General features: G+C 43.8%; 1 protein-coding gene across 1 annotated transcript in view; it reads right to left on the bottom strand.

Annotated features, from left to right (window-relative positions):
- The window catches only part of YRDC (yrdC N6-threonylcarbamoyltransferase domain containing), a 47,069-nt gene that overhangs the window by 17,225 nt on the left and 10,103 nt on the right, over positions 1-19,741 (bottom strand). Inside the window, exons 2-4 of the mRNA XM_077481819.1 lie at positions 8,432-8,627; positions 1,662-1,776; positions 1,439-1,558 (exon numbers count right to left, since the gene is read on the bottom strand). Of these exons, the coding sequence (XP_077337945.1) occupies positions 1,439-1,558; positions 1,662-1,776; positions 8,432-8,627 (431 nt within the window). The remainder of the gene's footprint in view (positions 1-1,438; positions 1,559-1,661; positions 1,777-8,431; positions 8,628-19,741) is intronic.

Below are 19,741 nucleotides of genomic sequence, written 5' to 3'. Positions count from 1 at the left end.
GTACAGGAAGCATTGGCTTATGGGCTCTGCTCTGCAGCCGTTTTCTTGCTCTACCACCAGCTTCATTCACAGCACTGATGCTGTGGTATGACGGGTCGGCAACCTGGGCTTACTAACCCGCCATTCCAGAGCAGGAGGTCGCGGGCCACATGTGGCCCCTGGGACACTGGTTGGCCACCCCTGCTTTAATGCATTCCTTTAAACCAGTGCTTGTGCTGTGTAATTTAGCACCCTGTAACACCTAGCTGATCCTGCCTGGCTATGCCCTCCCCTCAGACCACAATAATCATGGCTGCTGAGCCCCTGACTTTGTGGTCTGTTTGCATGCCTCCTTCACCCGCAGCCTGCTCTTCTTCGTCTCCTTCCCCCTTCCCTCTCTGTATGTTGGCTGCTCTCATACTTTATTCAAAAACATCCCATCTGCACTGTTGCAAACAAATAAATGTCACTGTGCTTGCGTTAGGTAATAAATATGCTTGTATGTATAACAGCGCGGCTCCTAGCACTCAGCTGCCTCGTCCCCGCCCACTGGAACTGTAAGTCGGAACGAGAGGAGACCCGAAGAGGCAGCTGAGTCCTGGGAGCTGCGCTATTATACATACAGATAAGCATATTTTTTTGTTTTACCCAACACAGGCACAGGGACATTTACTGGTTTATTACAGTGCAGATGGGATTTTTTTTTTTTTTATTAATATAAGCGAGTTAACAACCACTTTAATGCCATACTTTTTCTTGGCACTGTAAGTAAAGTTAGGTCAACCTTTAACAACTGTATGACTACATGTACATACTATCCTAGTGTCAATTAAACTTCACAAGCAAAAAAGATTGGAACGTTGACTTTAAGGCCAGTTCACACCATAGAAACGCAGTCAGGATGCATTCTGGATGCTTTTCTGCAGGCGCAATTTTGGTGCGTTCCAGATGCTTTTTACAGCATTTCAGTACAGTCCAGTGCAGGAAAAAGGCAACATGTTCTACTTTTTTTTTCTGGAACACACTGGACTGCATGTGGTGTGAACTGGCCCTTAAGGCAGAAAAGCAAGTAGCTCCATTGTGCACATTTCACCTTTTATCCTGCTATAGCTTTGCGTATTTGCCCTGAGGGCAGTATATATTACAATATGGTAGTTTTGGCACTTGTGCATGGTTTCAAAAACACAAGATTTTTAGCTTTCAACACTTCCATGAGTATCAGTGGTTGGCATTTCCCATCACACAATAGTGACGTAGGGGCTGACAGAAAGTACCAATAAGTGGGATGGGGAACCAGGCAACCAACACACCAAAAGTGGGGTTTAGAGTCGCAGCCAAATGGACAAGTATACACTGCTTTCTTTCAACGGATGGCCTCATTATTTTATTTTCTTCAAACAGAGTTACTTTAATATTAGGTATGCATCTCGAAGTCACAACTTAGCTTTAGTGGAAATACCTCTACTGTCAATGTGCTCTCCTGCGTACTGATGTTGGCACTTGTCAGTGCCAAAGGCTCCGAGCAGATCTGTGCCAGCTGTCTGATGAATGCGTGGTCAGGAATACGAACACCAACCAACTAAAATAAGATGAAACAACGGATGAACAAACTGAACATGATGTTTTGCCAAGACCCAAAAATCTAATTACAAATAATGTGGGTTCTCTGCAGTAATACTCACAGAAGTATAAGGATTAAGCTCCTTATTAAGGCCATCTGAGCGTTCCATTACAAGGGTAACTGGTCCTGGTAACAAATCACGAAGCAATTGCTCTGGAACATTAACATGACAGTACCTGCAGATATCACAAGAAATGCATCTGTAATAATTGACACATTTACATAAGCAACACACAAACAGTTGAGCTAGGGAAAGAGTTTAGAAAACAGTTATTTCAATCTAGGATAACAAGCAATTCTGAAGCCGAATTTTAAGCAAATATAAATATAATACAGCTACATAAAGAAAATACAAAGATTAGGTGTATTACAAAACAAAAATCATTAAACTGAACAAGTATTAAAGTGGTTGTAAACCCTTACATTTACCCAGTGAAGTGACTGAGGTGATACACAGATGGAACAAATCCTCCTACATACGTTGTGCCTGTTTATCTACCATCTTCTTTACATCCATTTAAAGTCAAGGAATTTATAAAACTTGTCTGAGCTCTCAGAAAACTGGGGCAAAGAGCTGAAGTTACACACTTCAGAACTCAGCAAGTAGAGCTCTGAGAGCTGATTGAATGGAAGGAACACACTCCCATCCACACAGCACACAAGAACAGAGCTGAGGCTGTCAGTCACAGGCTGTGTGCTGGAGATCCCTACCCTTTTTGTTTCTCTTGGTGTCAGGAAAACTTGTCAGAAGCGACTCATGCCAACAGCGGGGGAATGATGCAGCAGACAAAAATGTCACTTAGTGCTCTGGATTCAGACAAGTACACATTATAGAGGGATATGCTTTGTTCATATTTCTGAGGTTTACAACCACTTTAAGCTACTAAATCATGATATCAACTGTCTGTGACCCACTGCAGAGCAGCATTCTGGTTAGGCTAGGCACTTTAAGCCAATTGGAGCTCATTTACATTTGTGCAAGTGCCTTCCTGCAAAAAGCAAACAAAGTCTCCTGACTTGGCTAATAGATGGTCGTTTGAACATGCACAGATGTGCTGCACGGCTCTTTCAGGATCTGAAGCCCTTCAGCATATCTGCACACAAACAAGGGTGCAAGGGGTTAAAAAACAAAAACAAAAACAAACCATAACTCTTTCCAAGAATGAGTAACCCACGCGTGGAGTACCACTCCCGTAGTCAGGTTTCTATATAGAGTAGGAACAATGGGTCACAGGGTGCAGGGAACACCGACAGACCTGGGAAGAAAAACTGCTAAGTGCACACCATAAAAATGGTGAGGGACAGCTGAAGGGTTTCGTCAATGAGGTAAAGGGGGTGACCTAAGCACCTAAATGCTGAGGAGGCAAACAACCCAAGGACCCCTCTTAATGTACAGACAACCCCCCCAATTTGCAGAGAGGTTAATTGACCTCTTTGGGCTCTAGGACGTTAGTGAGAAACAAGCTCTGAATGCCGACATGTACTTACTGCTGAAGTAGATTGAGGAGGAGAAGAGTGGGATCCCTCTAACCCCCTCCACAGGTATGGAGCCAGAACTGTGGGGTTGCAAATAACTATGTCGTCGGCAGGGCCCTTTACAATGTCCCTTGAAGTGTAATTGAATCAGATGCTCTTTGGACATATCAGTGTTTGTTAGATTAAAGCTACCTGCCAACAGAGCAGAGAACCACACTGGGATTTAAGAAGGGAATTTTACTGGCTGTCAATAAAATATGGAAATGTAAGCACACCTTCAACCTGTTTGGGGTCTGCCTGTTAAAGTTGATCATTGGTGTAACCACGGTGTGAACAAACCAAATTCCCCCTCAAAAGGGAAAAGTTCCAACACATTTCTTAGGTGGGACCCAGGAAACTATAGGATGTTCAGTCTTCTAAAAACCCAAGGCTTGGAACAGCAGACTGACCCTACAGATGCAGGGTAGTACAATGATAAGGTCGGAGACAACCCTCTGTAAATCTGCATGAACTGTAAGATACTGTGGTGCCTCAAAAGGAGTCTCCCCAGTAATAAAATATTGGAACTCTATATCAGAGATGGTAACAGGGCCACAGACTTTGATTTGGGGGTCCAAGAAGGGTCAGAGATGAACTCTGCAGAGGATGGCAACACATGGCACCAGGGAAAGCTTAAAACCTGAGGGCAGAGTGTTCCAATATTTGATCACAAGCAGTCAGGAATTCCAGAGTGGACAGGGGTCCCAGATTACAGGTGTTCGTTCCTTCTTAGACTACCTGGTAGATGCCCTAGAACTACTAGTGTATAGGCTGAGGTCAGCCATAGGACTGTGTGTCTTAGCAAACATGTGTTCTGGCAAGCTGGCAGTGACCAAGACAGTGGAAAACAGTCAGCCAGTCATGCAGCGGAAAACAGACCAAGGATTCAGGAGTAGTTTTGGAGCAGCGGGAATACAATTCCTTCAGGCTGAATAGGGAAACTGAAATCCTGCACTCCTCCCAGCAGATCAACAACTCTAGATACCACACCATGGTAAACGGGGTGGAAGGAAATTTGAAACATTCCCCAACTCAGTGCCCACTGAGTCTTCAGAGGCGAGATCACTCCTGGGGCTGTGCCATGGCTCTGGACCCAGAAAGCGCCACACAGCCAAAATAACAGTACAGTAAGGTCCTGAGACACATTTATTATATGCATCTATTAAATAAAAAAAATAAAAAATAAAAAAAGAGCACTGGGAACTCACGTGGTCAATTGTGCTGTGTACTGGCTGGATGAGAAAGGTGGAGCCAGCTCATCACTACAGTACCACCCACTCAACATTGACATTTTGCAGACGACATGCCTAGCTAAATTAATATACACAGCTTTATTTACAGTACCTTGAAAAAGTATTCATACCTCTTGAAATTTTCCATTTTGTCAAGTTACAACCAAAAACGTAAATGCATGTTATTGAAATTTTATGTGATAGACCAATACAAAGTAGAACATAATTGTGAAGCGGAAGGAAAATGATAAATGGTTTGGACTTTTTTTGACAAATAAATATGTGAAAAGTGTGATGTGCATTTGTATTCAGCCTGAGTCAATACTTTGTAAAACCACCTTTAGCTGCAATTACAGCTGCAAGTATTTTTGGGGATGTCTCTACCAGCTTTGCACATCTAGCGTGAAATTTTTGCCCATTCTTTGCAAAATAGCTTAAGCTCTGTTAGACTGGATGGGGATAGACTGAACAGCAATTTTCAAGTTCTGCTACAGATTCTCAACTGGATTTAGGTCTGGACTTTGACTGGGCCAGTCTAACACATGAACATGCTTTAGGTACAACTATTCCATTGTAGCTTTGGTTGCATGTCTAGGCTCTAGCAAGCTCTAACAGGTTTTCTTCTAAGATTGCCCTGTATTTGGCTTCATCCATCTTTCCATCAATTCTGACCAGCTTGCCTGTCACTGCTGAAGAAAGAGATGGTGTGTTCAGGGTAATGTTCAGTGTTAGATTTCCGTCACACATAGCATTTTGCTTTTAAGCCAAAAAGTGAAATTTTGGTCTCATCTGACCAGAGAAACTTCAACATGTTTGCTGTGTCCCCCACGTGGCTTCTCAGAAACTGCAAATGGGACTTCTTATGGGCTTTCTTCTTGCCACTCTTCCATAAGCGCCAGATTTGTGGAGTTCCAGACTAATAGTTGTCCTGTGGACAAATTCTCCCACCTAAGCTGTGGATCTCTACAACTCCTCCAGAGTTATAACGGGCCTCTTGGCTGCTTTTCTAATTAAAGCTCTCTTGCCCGGCCTGTCCGTTTAGGTGCACGGCCGTGTCTTGGTAGGTTTGCAGCTGTGCCATACTCTTACCATTTTAGGATTATGGATTGAACAGTGCTCCATGAGATGTTAAAATCTTGGGATTTTTTTTTTATAGCCTTGACCCTGCTTTAAACTTCTCCACAATTTTATCCCTGACCTGTCTGGTGTGTTCCTTGGCCTTCATGATGCTGTTTGTTCACTAGGGTTCTCTAACAAACCTCTGAGGGCTTCACAGAACAGATGTATTTATAGCGAGATTCAAGTACACACAGGTGGACTCTATTCACAAATTCTTCTTCTTCAGGACTTATTAAAGCGTCAACAGTTTGCGCATCGCTTTACAACATGGGGGCAGACATTACAGTTACAATACAATTCAGGTGGGATCTGAGGATCCTGCTTGTTGGAGCTTACAATCAAGAAGGGAGGGTCAAGTAGAACAAAAAGCTAATAACTGTGAGGGATGAGCTGATGGAGAAAAATGAAAAATACAGATGTTTGGGTAGGATAGGCTTCTCTGAAATGGAGGGTTTTCAGGGATCGTTTAAAAGCTAACAGAGTAGGAGATAAAATCGGACAGATTGGGGTAAGGCGTAAAGGAATTAGATGACTTCTGAAGGTAAATTTAGTTTCACTATATTCTAGAGTGAATTTGCATAGCAATTCTTTGCTATGCAAAGAATTCTCTCTCTGCTTGTCTGAAGCCACAGCCATCAAAAGAAAGGAAGAAAAAAATCTGGGCAGTCTGCCAAGAAGCACAACATTCTTTATCAGTTGAAGGAAGTCTAAACATTGTAACAATTTTTCAATTGAATACACTTAAAGTGTGTGAGGAAAGTTTAACCACTTAAACACTAAACCTTTTTCTGACATTTGTTGGTTTCAAGTTAAAATCATTTTTTGCTACAAAATGACTTAGAACCCCCAAACATTATATATAAATATATAGATTTTTTTTTTTAGTAGAGACCAGTGGCGGCTGGTGAAGTTTTAAGATGGGGGGGCGCTAGACCCTGCCCACCCTTTTGACCCCTCCCACTTCTCATATGCCCCACCCCTTATAGAATCCACCAACTCCGTCCCCTGTAGTACACCATATACCAGGCTGTACATTATACACAGGGCTCTGTACATTATATACCAGTCTCTACATTATATACCAGGTTCTAATGACACATCAGTCTGACAGCCCAACCACACCCCTCGTTCACCAGAAAAAAAAAAACAACAGGAAACAAAAAAGGTGCTCAGGAAACGGCAATAGGCAGAGGTCACCGCAGACAATGAAGTACAAAAAAAAGCCTAATAAAACAAATACAGTCATCACATTTAGGGACTGCAATAATGCAATATCTTACATGTTTGCCTTTGGTGGTGGGATCAGAGGGATGGTGGTGATCAGGGACAGAGGGATGGAGGTGAGGAGTGGGATCAGGGACAGAGGGATGGAGGTGGGGTGGGGAGTGGGATCAGGGACAGAGGGATGGCTCAGGGACAGAGGGATGGCTCAGGGACAGGGGCAGCTAGCACAGTGAAGCCAATGGCAGATTAGCCTAGTGTCAGGTTTCTAGAGAAAATCGGCTGTGTCAGCTGCATGTAGTAGTATGATGCTGACGAGTGACTGCACAGACTGTGCACAGATCTCCTGTTCACCGAGTTAGTGAACTGAATATTAGAGCTGCCTGGTACGCTCTCCTACCTTACAGCTCCACTCCATGCAAAGAACGGAGCTGCCGACGTCACTTCCGGTTTTCGGTTAGCCCACGAATTCCGGAAGTAACCTGTAAATTTAAACAATGCTCCCGTCCATAGTTATTCTACAGGCGGAAGCCAATCGGCGCTTTGCATTGTGCCACAAGGCGGGTTAAAAGCCCACAAATGAAGAGCCACGTCTGCAATCTTGTGATTGCATTGACGTGGCGCTTCCCATAGTGCACTGCGTCCGGCACCCGGACACAGCGCACTTAGATAAATTACTTTTTTTTAATTTTTGGGGATTTTTTTTTTCTTCTTAGAGGGGCGTTTTTTTTTTTTTTTTAAATGTTTTTTTAGGGTTTCTACAGGAGGGGGGTGGCGCCCCTATGGACGGGCCCCACTGGTAGAGCCCCTAGAGAATAAAATGGTGGTTGTTAAAATATTTTATGTCACACTGTATTTCCGCAGCGGTCTTTCAAATGCAATTTTTTTTGGAAAAAATTACTTTAATAAGTGTAAAAAAAAAAAAAAGTAAAGAGTTAGCCCAATTTGTTTTGTATAATGTGAAGGATTTTACATTGCGAGAATCGAGATCTTTTTATTCTAAGCAAAAAAAAAAAAAAACCCGATTCTCATTTTTGGCCAGAATAGTGCAGCTATACACACCAGCAGTGATCAACATCTCCTGAAGATCAAAAGGCATGTCAAAGTGTTAGTGGGTTTTGTTCAACACTTGGCAACTGCAGAAATAAGCGTGCCTGCTACAATGCCTTTCAATAAAATTCCCAGACACATAGTGGGTGAATTTAAAGAAACTACAAAAAGGAACAGTTTGCCACCAAGCACCAGAGTGATACAGGTACAGATAGGATACAGATACACTGCAAAGAACTGCAGCTATATCTAAATGCAAGAACACAAATGTTGCAGCTTAGATGTGGTGGTTGTATTTGTTTTCTCTCTCAGGCTTTTCTCCCTTTCACTTTTCTCTTCAGGTCCTAGGGTGACAATGCTCACTGAAGTATATCCATGGGAGGAGCAGTATTGACACCCTAGGAGAGGAAGTGTGTTGGGACCACAGAACATCTTCCTCTCTCTTCTTCTGCTTTATAATATTGCAGGTTTATAGGATATTACAGCATTCCTGACAGGCTCAAAAGGTATTTATACAGTTCTAACAAACACTTTGAATTGTATATTTACCAAAAAAAAAAAAAAAAAAAAAAAAGGGGGAATAATAATAATTAAAAATAAAAACGTCAGGGTTTCCATTTAATGTATTCATTGACTACTCAATGCCTATCAAATACCAAGATATCTTTGTTAGTAACAATAAGCATTTACTTACCTGTAGATATCCTCAACATCTCCAATACATATAGCTAAAGGTTTGGTTCCATTTCTTCCTTTCAAATTGTAGATGTTGCTCATAGACTGAGAGCTCTGTGCTAAGCAGGCAATGCCATAGATGGTATCAGTGGGTACACCAATAACTCCACCTTGCTGTAAAAGACCAGCTGAAGTATTGAGTATTTCTTTCCAACCTGCAACATATGGAAAAAAAAAAAAAAAAAGTGGTGTCAAGATCATAGTCTCACTCTGTTTTGAAATTCAAATGAAAAGTACATCCTCTTCCCTGCCCTACATGATAGCACTTCACTCCCCAAACTGTGTGGTACACTCCCTACTCCAACAAACATATTCTCTACTCAATACCATCCACCCAACTTTAGGTTGTATTAATTGTCACAATGGTAACTGATTTTTATGGAAAATAGCAAAACTATGTATAAAATATACAAACAGGGTTTAACGCATTACAATGTAATTAATATGTTGCTAAACCTCATAAAACTTCACAAAAAAAAAAAAACACACACACCAATTTACACAGAATACCAGTATGTATTTATTTCTACATGCCATTGTTGTAAGAACCCAATACCAAAAAATAAAAGAAAGAAAAAGTACTCATTTGTTTTGAATTTGGCTTCTAGGAATGTCTGCTGCACTCATGTTTGGTGATGGACATATGCTGATAGAATCAGACAGGAAAGTGAGTTGAGTGACAACTCCTCAGTGCAGGGTGGATAATTCTAAATCAATGAATTAAAAAAAAAAAAAAAAAAAAAAAAAATTTTTGGATTTAAAATCAATGTTTTTGATTTTTATTAAATTTATTTTAATAAAATGATTTTGGAGCAAAAATCTATCTAAAGATAGTTTTCTATTTAAGATACAGCAATTAGTTTATTCAGCATGAAATGGAGCTTGCGTAGAATGAGGCTGTATATTCTTCAATAGTTACATTTTTGGTAAACTCCTTCAAGTTCTGCATTGATGCATTCACACAATTTCACAGTAACCATGAGATAAACCAAAGTTCAGGAATATTTCTTTATCCCATTGTCCCATTGTTTTGTAAATCTATGTAGACTACAAACTGTATGGTTGAATCAGTTCTGCTGTTTTACTAACCTGACAGCTTATTCTAAATAGGAAATCTTCATTTTGTTTGCAAATATTAAAGATTCTAACATTCAGCAAGAATAAGTCCTTACATTTAAAGAGCACCTGTCATTTCAGAACCATCATGGCAGTGCCTGTTAGCAGGCATCCACTCACCTGCTGCTATGTCCCTTACCTTGTTGTGTCACTGCCACATTACCAGCCGTCCCATTAAAGCGAATGCGATAGTCGGTGAGTCAACAGTGGGTCAGAGGAGGAGCCACTGCAGGAAGAGGTGACAGTTGCTCTTTAAAAAAATATGATTAAAATCAGATTGATTTAAATCAAATCCACCCTGCCTCACTGTATAGCTTTTCCTGCATTTTTTCCATAGTCAGGCTAAGGCTTCCCATACACAGCTTGAATGCTGGCCGATTTCTGCTAAATTGGCCAAAATCTGCACCCTGGCTGGTTCTGTTGGCAGGAAAGAGCTGGGTAAAATAGGATTTTTATAACAGCTTACCTGTAAAATCCTTTTCTTTGATGTACACCAGGGGACACAGAGCCGTAGTAGGTGTGGGTTATATCCGAGAGACAGGTGCTGGACACTGGCACGCCCCTAAAAGGCGTGTACTCCCCTATATAACCCCTCCCATTACTGTGAGTCCTCAGTTTTGTAGCCAAGCAATACAAGTGTATCCCAAAGAAGGGAGGGACCTCTGTGTCCCCTGATGTACACCAAGAAAAGGATTTTACAGGTAAGTGGTTATAAAAATCCTATTTTATTTTCTTACATCAGGGGACACAGAGCCATAGTAATTACTACGTGGGATGTCCCATAGCAATGGCAACTGAAGGGGGGGGGAGACAGACAGAACAAAAAACAGGGAGGCCAGAGGATATGCTGTGCCCAAAGGCAATATCCTCATGACTTTTAAAATCGATTTGATAAAATCTGATAAACGTATGAACCGAAGACCAAGTCATGGTCTTACAGATCTGAGCCATAGAGGCCTGATGATGCACCACCCAAGAGGCACTAATCACCCTGGATGAGTGTGCTCTTAATAGGAGAAGGAAGAATTTTCTTCTTTAAGCTCAAGCTTGAATAATCACTTGACAAATCCATTTGGAAAATAGTGGAACTTAAAGCTGCCTGTCCACATCTTGGACCCTCTGGCAGTACAACCAAACCTGTGTGTTTTGCAAACCTGAGCGGTCGCCTTTAAATAGACTCTGATCGCTCTTACTACATCAAGAGAATATAGTGCCTTCTCTTCCCTAGATTAAGGCTCTGGGGAGAAAGAAGGAATAATATCTTGGTTTAAATGAAAAAACCTGTTACCACTTTTGGTAGGAATGCAGGATGAGGACATAAAACCACCTCATCCTTATGCCTGAAGAAATATGGCTCGATAGAGCCGCTAGTTCCGATACTCTTATAGAAGAAGAAATGGCAACCAGAAAAGATTATCTTTCTTGTCAAAGAAAGAAAGGAAATTTCTCGTAAAGATTCAAGCGGCTGAGTCAGCAAAGCCGATAAGACCAATTTTAAATCCCAAGGATTTAGAGGCGCCTTGATAGGTGGAATAAACCGTGGTATCCCCCGAATAAGTTATACACCAAGAGTGGGAAGCAAGAGGCCATAGGAAAAAACAATGACAAGGCCGGGATCTGGCTCTTGATAGAAGTCAAGGCCAGCTTCATTTCAGATCCCATATGCAGGACATCAGGAATCCTGCCTACGTACATACTTCCTGGGGTGCCAACCACTGGATCCACACCAAGAAACATATTCCTTCCAGACTATAGTAAGTGATTCTGGAAGCCAGCTTCCTGGCATTAATCAAAGTAGACAGTACCAAAGGAGATCACCCATGATCTTTTATAGAGTGGGATTCAACAGTCAGACCTATTAAAAAAATTGTATCCGTAAGGTAGGATTAAATACCAGACCTTGTAAGTAGGTTTGGCTATAATGGCAGAGTCTGAAGGACTCCTACTGCCATCTTTATGATCTCAGTAAATCTTTTGGGACCACCAGAATCACCTCCTTTCGTTCCTGCTTAATCCTATGGAGAAGGCGTGGAAGTAACAGAACTGGAGGAAATGCATAGATTAGTGAAAACTGATCCCATGGGAAAACAAATGCGTCTGTTCCGCCTGCTAGCTGACCCCTTGTTCTCAACAAAGTTGTCGACCTTGTTAATGAATCTGGATGCGAATAGGTCCATGTCCGGAATATCTATCTTCTGACATCGCAAGGAAGATGTCAGGGTGAAGAGATCATTCTCCAGGAAATAATGGTTGGCAAATCAAGTAGTATGCCTGAAAAATGAGAATTGCTGATAGGCAAGGAGTGTTGTGTTCTGTCCAAGCTAGAACATTATTCACCTCTTTTTGTGCTGCACGACCTCCCGTGCCCCCCTGGTGATTGATGTAAGCCAACGCCATAGCCTTGTCAGACTGAATCCTGTCAGGACAACCGTGCCTAAAACATCCAACAAAATTGATAGGCAAGGTCCTCTAACCTGGACCATCTCCCCTGGACAGAATCTTCTTCCAGGGCTGCTCCCCAACCTAGAAGGCTGGCATCTGTTAACACCTTTCAGGACAAAGATTTTCCCTTTTGCTGGATAACAGCCACCAAATGTAGGCTCTGACTACGTCGGGAGCCAAGCGTATTGGAAACAAACATGATCTGAATTTTTATTGTAGACCGACAGGATGGTGTCTTGAAGCAGTCTGAGTAAAACTGCGCGTAAGGGACGGCCTTGAAGGAGCCATTTCCCCTAAAAATCTCCTGCACAGCCAAATGAAGGAACTTTCGTTTCTTTTGATAAGTTGAATTAGCCCTACAATGGAAATGATTCTTACCTGAGGTAAGAATACCTTCTTCTGTATGGTATCTATAACCAGCCCCCAAGTCCCATAACCTCCTTGATGGTTTTAAGGAGAATCTTCCTAGGTTGAGAATCCAACCTAGAGATTTCAGATATACAGCTGAGATCAGACTCTGGTTTTATACCCGAGACTGAATGATCTATTAAAAGTAGGTCTTCTAATAGGCTAGGACCGCTATGCTGTGAGCCCTTAACCTGGCTAAAGGAGGTGCCAGAAACTTTCAGAACACTTGTAGTGCTGTGACTAAGCCAAATGGCAGGGCCACAACTGAAAAAATTATTTTAGATTTCAAACCACAGAAATTTCTGGTAAGCAGGAAACTTTGGCACATGGAGATATGCAACTCCCTTCCTTGCAGGATGGACGCAGCCGATCAAATTATGAAAGGACCAGATGTTTAAGTGCCGATTCAGGTCTTTGAGATCTAGAATGGGTCTTACCTCTCTGTTTGGTTCTGAAACCTTAAAAAGGTTTGAGCCAAAAACCCCAGTTCCACTAAGGGAACCTCTGATATCACCGACTCGGATAACAGTTGATCCAGAGGCCAGAAAGAGAGACTTATTTTTTTCTCTGGATCCTTAGGAACATTCACAGAGGAGATGGAAACTCTTGCATAAAGACTGCCCCCTCAGCAGCCCAAGGACCCCACAGGCAGCACCCAAACAGGGACCCAAACCCCAAAACCTCAGATCAAAAGCCGACTGAGCCATCCGGGCTCTCGGAACTCTAGTCATAACCTAGAGAAAAAAATTGCAGAAATCCTTCTGCTCTTGACATTGTTCCTGCCAGATTTTGAGAATCGCAGGACCTTTCCCCTCACCCAAACGAGTGGGGGCGCTCCTTCATGAGAAGGCTTTAGCATTCTGCTTCGTGGGCTTTCCTCCCCCAAGATCCTGGTGCTGCCCTTGAGAACTTTCCCTTGAATCTGACGATTGAGACCGTCGAGACTGCCTAGAGGCAGATGCCCCAGGCATAGGAGAGGCAGTGTGACAAAAAGGAGAAATATTTGAACCTCCTTTTACTGGTAAAGTGAGCTCTACCCTTTGGACGTACTTATCCCCTCTAAATAGCCGTACCCCAGGAAGGGAAACAAACTGGCTAAGAGCTTCTACATGGTGCTTCGGCTGATAAATATTTCAGCCACAGAACTCTGAAAAATGCACTAGTCCAAGCATAAGCGATAGAGTCTTTCATAACATCTACTGTGAGACATAGTGCGTTAGATATACCAGCCCATTGCCGGGCCTGCTGATCAGGCAGAATCTCAGATATCTCCGCAAACTGTTCCTTAACCCTTTGAAGTCTACATTTTTTCAATGAGTTAGCGTGACTCAAAATGTGCTCCCCCAAAATGGTGGAGCAGACCTTAACCACCTCAGTACAGTGCAGTTACACCCCCTTCCTGACCAGACCAATTTTCAGCTTTCAGCGCTCTCACACTTTGAATGACAATTACTCAGTCATCCAACACAGTATCCATATGAAACTTGCGTCCTTTTTTCCACACAAATAGAGCTTTCGTTTAGTGGTATTTAATCACTAGTGGGTTTTTTATTTTTTGTGCTATAAATAAAATAAAAACGTAAATTTTGTGAAAAAAATGCCTTTTTCTTCGTTTCTGTCATACATTTTTGCTAATTAGTATTTTTCTTCATAAATTTTGGCCAAAATTTATACTGCTACATATCTTTGGTAAAAATAACCCACATTAGTATATATTATTTGGTCTTTGTGAAAGTTATAGAGTCTACAATCTATGGTGCCAATCACTGAAAATTCATCACTTCTGATCAGGCCTTCAGTACATCAGGTGTATCTCATTTCTTGAGACACTAACAAGTCAGGAAAGTACAAATACCCCCCAAATGACCCCTTTTTACAAAGTAGACATCCCAAGGTATTAAGTAAGTAGCATGGTGAGTTTTTTTAAGTTGTCATTTTTTCCCACAATTCTTTGCAAAATGAAGATTTTTTTTTTATTTTTTTTTTTTTTACTAAATTGTCATATTATCAGGTTATTTCTCACACACAGCATATGTATACAACAAATTACCCCCCAAAATACATTCTGCTACTCTTCCCGAGTACGGCGATACCACATGTGTGAGACTTTTACACAGCCTGGCCACATACAGAGCACCAACATCGATGTAGTACCTTCAGACGTTCTACGAGCAAAAATGACGCATCTCATTTCTCAACCACCTATTACACTTTTGAAGGCCCTGGAGTACCAGGACAATGGAATTTCCCATAAAATCACCCCATTTTGGAAAGCTAACACCCCAACGTATAATCTGTGAGGCATAATGAGTCTTTTGAATGGTTAATTTTTTTCCAGAAGTTTTTGGAATATGTGGAAAAAAATTAAAACGCATTTTTTTTTTTACACAAAATTGTCAATTTATAAGATATTTCTAACACATAGCATGTATATAGCAAAAATTACACCCCAAAATACATTCTGCTACTCTTCCCGAGTACGGCGATACCACGTGTGTGAGACTTTTACACAGCCTGGCCACATACAGAGCACTAACATTGATGTAGTACCTTCAGACGTTCTATGAGCAAAAATTCCGCATCTCATTTCTCAACCACCTATTACACTTTTGAAGGCCCTGGAGTACCAGCACAATGGAATTTCCCATAAAATTACCCCATTTTGGAAAGCAAACACCCCAACGTATAATCTGTGAGGCATAATGAGTCTTTTGAACGGTTCATTTTTTTCCAGAAGTTTTTGAAATATGTGGAAAAAAATTAAAACGCATTTTTTTTTTTTACACAAAATTGTCAATTTATAAGATATTTCTAACACATAACATGTATATAGCAAAAATTACACCCCAAAATACATTCTGCTACTCCTCCCGAGTATGGCGATACCACATGTGTAGGACTTTTACACAGCCTGGCCACATAGATGGGCCAAACATTGAAGTAGTACGTTCAGGCGTTCTAGGAGCATAAATGACACATCTTATTTCATTCCTACCCATCACACTTTTGAAGGTCCTGGACCACCAGGACAGTGAAATTACCCACAAAATGACCCCATTTTGGAAAGTAAACACCCCAACGTATATTCTATGAGACATGGGCTGCAAATAGGTACTCGGGTACTCTGATGGCCTGGTGACAGGTACTCGGGTACTCTGATGGCCTGGTGACAGGTACTCGGGTACTCTGATGGCCTGGTGACAGGTACTCGGGTACTCTGATGGCCTGGTGACAGGTACTCTGATGGTTTGGTGACTGGTATTTGGGTACTCTGAAGGGCGGTGACGGGTACCCTGATGGGCCGGGACAGGTACTCGGGTACCCTGATGGGCCGGGACGGGTACCCTGATGGGCCGGGACAGGTACTCGGGTACCCTGATGGGCCGGGACGGGTACCCTGATGGGCCGGGACGGGTACCCTGATGGGCCGGGACGGGTACCCTGATGGGCCGGGACGGGTACCCTGATGGGCCGGGACAGGTACCCTGATGGGCCGGGACAGGTACCCTGATGGGCCGGGACAGGTACTCGGGTACCCTGATGGGCCGGGACAGGTACTCGGGTACCCTGATGGGCCGGGACAGGTACTCGGGTACCCTGATGGGCCGGGACAGGTACTCGGGTACCCTGATGGGCCGGGACAGGTACTCGGGTACCCTGATGGGCCGGGACAGGTACTCGGGTACCCTGATGGGCCGGGACAGGTACTCGGGTACCCTGATGGGCCGGGACAGGTACTCGGGTACCCTGATGGGCCGGGACAGGTACTCGGGTACCCTGATGGGCCGGGACAGGTACTCGGGTACCCTGATGGGCCGGGACAGGTACTCGGGTACCCTGATGGGCCGGGACAGGTACTCGGGTACCCTGATGGGCCGGGACAGGTACTCGGGTACCCTGATGGGCCGGGACAGGTACTCGGGTACCCTGATGGGCCGGGACAGGTACTCGGGTACTCTGATGGACTGTGACAGGTACTCTGATGGACTGTGATTGACAGGTACTATGAGGGGTGGTGACAGGTCCTCTTTATTGGGGGGGCAATCAGTATGTTTGGTGTACACTGTATGCGGCAATCTCCTCCTCACACACGATCGGTGTGTGAGGAGGAGAACCCGGTAACATCCCGTTACCGCGGTTTGTTTACATTTTAGTGATCGGCTGTGAAAGGATCACAGCCGATCACGTGGGTAAACAGCCAGCCAATGGCTGTTTACCAGTGTCGGTGACGAGCAGTGTTCCCGGGGAACACGCCGCCACCGACGTGCTCGCGCGCATGCGCCGTGCACGTAGGGGGTGTGACCATCTGTGATCATCAGTGTATGAACAGTGAGTCCAAGTGTATAAGTCACAGCAGACTACTTTTTATAGAAAACTGAACAAAAGTCCTCCACAAATGAAACAAAGATTCAGAAAAGATCCATTACTGGGTCCATTGCAATAGTGCTTGAGCCACCACCGAAACACAATTAAATTTGGCGCTTACCAGAAGGGCATGACCCCCCACTACAGAGGGTCACAGAAGGCCTTTAGATATGAGCACGTCTTCCAGCCTGGCGGGGTCCTTAATGCTCTCCCTGCATCACCACTCCAAATAAAGGTTGTAAAGTAAATACTCCCAGGGGTCTTTTTTTATAGATACAAAAGGACTCAGGGTGGAGACATCAAAGCCATAAAAGAGAGATAGAACTCCAAATAGTGTAAAACCCTTTATTACCAGAGATAAAAAAAAAAAGTAAAATTGCACTTACAGTGTATAAAAGATCAGAAAGCCTTAAGTCCGTTGCGCCGGCCGGACGCACACAGACAGACCCGTTCTCCTGGAACCGTTACAAACACGAGGTGACGTTTAGCGTATCGCTCAGCCCTATAGTTCAGCACCATTAGCTGCTATTAACCCTAGCTACAGCAAAATATAATGTGCCAAAGGAGTAAGCCTGTGTACACTAACCTGACCAAGCCATCCAAAAGCTCTGTCCCTCCACAGCCAGCAGCATCTTTCACACATACAGTGCTGAGACCAGCTTCCTCCATGTGTAGCTGGTGTTAGCCACGCCCCCTTTCCTTTCAAGGAAGGTGTTTTCCTGCGCTAGAGGCATCCTGTGGACCTGTAAGCGTGGCGGGGGGGGGGGGGGGGGGGGAATAAATCCTCCGCTGATACAGCCGCGGTCTGCCCTTATATTTTTCTCTTTTTTTTTCAAGAGAGGCAACTGTCTTGGCATGCCCCCCGAAGGGGAATAAAGCCAATCTGGGGGCACGGGAAGAGATCAGACCCCCCTGTTCTTACCAGAGGGTCTGTTCCAGCTGGAGAGGAGAGTGAAGGCTTCTGCTGTTTCCAGCGTCAGGACGGTGAGTGCTCAATGCAGCCCCAGTGGCGACACATAGGCATGACAACACTATACATAGAAGGAGAAATTCCTGAGAAACTCTCCCTTACCTTACCCTCACAGCAGGGTTTTATCAGAGATAAAGACCCAATCTTCACCCTTCACGGTGGGCTCCGAGACCTTATAGGAAACCTTCAGGAACCGGGAACTCTCAGGTTATCCCACAATCCTGGACCTGCAACAGCACCCTGCCAGTAAAACTTTATGGCCTTGCTACCAAAAAGTACTGGTTCCAGCTCTCTAAAGAGAAGAGTTCGCAAGCAAAACCTTGTTTCTTCGGATACGAGGCCGGGTACCATTCATTCATTTCGGCAGAGGTCCGACAGACTTTCCGAATGAACGGACTTAGCCACACATGAACGGACTAAGTCCGGTCAAAAGTCCATTTGTTTTGAACATGATGACGTAAACGGGACTAAACAAGGAAGTTCAATAGCCAGTAGCTGCCCTAGCGTCGTATTTGGTTTGTCAGACTAGCACACAGGCGAACGGTTTTCTCGATTTTTAGTCCGTTGGATAGATTTGAAACATGTTCTATTTCTAGGTCCGTCTGATTTATTTATTTATTTTTTATAAAAAAAACGGTCGGACTAGCCCACACACGATCGGATTGTCAGACGGACTGATCCCGTCGGACCTAGTCTGCCGGAAAGTCCCATTGTGTGTATGCGGCATAAGGCTTTGATCGTGCAGTGATAAAGTAAAGGTCAATGATCTGACTCTGCTGTCTGGCAGGGATACCTGGATTGAAAGAATGACTGAACTTAAAGCGGGAGTCTGCCGGGACTCCGCGTTTTTTTTTTTTTTTTAAAAGCCAGCAGCTACAAATACTGCAGCTACTGGCTTTTAAAATAGTGACACTTACCTGTCCAGCGCGCCCGCGATGTCGGCACCCGAAGCCGATCTCTAGGTCGTCTGTCGGGTCCTGCCGCCGCCATCTTGGGTATGGGAATCAGGAAATGGAGCCTTTCGGCTTCATTTCCCGGTTCCCTACTGCGCATGCGCGAATCGCGCTGCGCAATAAGGACGCTCCCCGCTGCCTCTGGGATATGCGTTTCCCAGCAGGCAGCGGGGCACTTGCGGGAAAGGGCGGGCACTTGCGGAAAGGGGCGTAAGTTACACCCCTTTCCGCAGAGAGCTATCCCGGAAGTGGGTGCAGTTACCTGGATTATCCAGGTAACTGCACCCCCCTCCCCCCTGAAAGGTGCCGATTGTGGCACCGGAGGGGGGGAGGGTTCCGATGAGCGGAAGGTCCACTTTAGGGTGGACCTCCGCTTTAATTACAAATCCTTTGGCAGGTAAACAGTTTCCGCATATGTACCGTATTTGCCGGCGTATAAGACGAGCCCCTATTTTTCCAGTGAAAACGTAGGTTTTGGGCTATACTCACCATATAAGACTACCCCCCTTCGGAAACAACACCGTTTAAAAAAAAAACATCAGAAACGTAAAAAAAAAAAAATAAAACACATCAGACTTAACATCAGAAAAAAAACTTGTGAACTACAAGTCCCAGAGATCCCACAATTGTCAGGCAGCAACAATGAATCCTCTCCTCCAAAGCACCATAAATCATACCTGTATTTTTGGAGAGATCTGGAGCTGGATGTGCAGTACAGGATGCTTTGTTAATATGTAGAGTGCCAGGTACACAGTATATGATGCTGCGTTAGTACAGTAGCACCAGGAACACTGCAGAATACAGTGTGCATACAATGTGCACCGCTAAGCCAATCATGGCAGGCAATGTATTTTACTAATCTGTAAAATGCCGGGGCAAGAATGACATGTCCCTGCTCCTGTAGCCTCCTGGGATATCACAATCGCATATCTCAGGAGGCTGCAGGAGCAGAGACACCTAGCGGTGAGTAGGTGGCCCTGGAAGAGACAGCGAGTTCCTGATAATGTCAAAGAAA

Source organism: Lithobates pipiens, unplaced genomic scaffold, assembly GCF_037356315.1.
Source record: "Lithobates pipiens isolate NorthernLeopardFrog02 unplaced genomic scaffold, aLitPip1_a1.2 Scaffold_16, whole genome shotgun sequence".
NCBI lineage: Eukaryota > Metazoa > Chordata > Amphibia > Anura > Ranidae > Lithobates > Lithobates pipiens.
The sequence above is the reverse complement of the archived record's forward strand: the minus strand, read 5'-3'. Positions and strand labels throughout refer to the sequence as shown.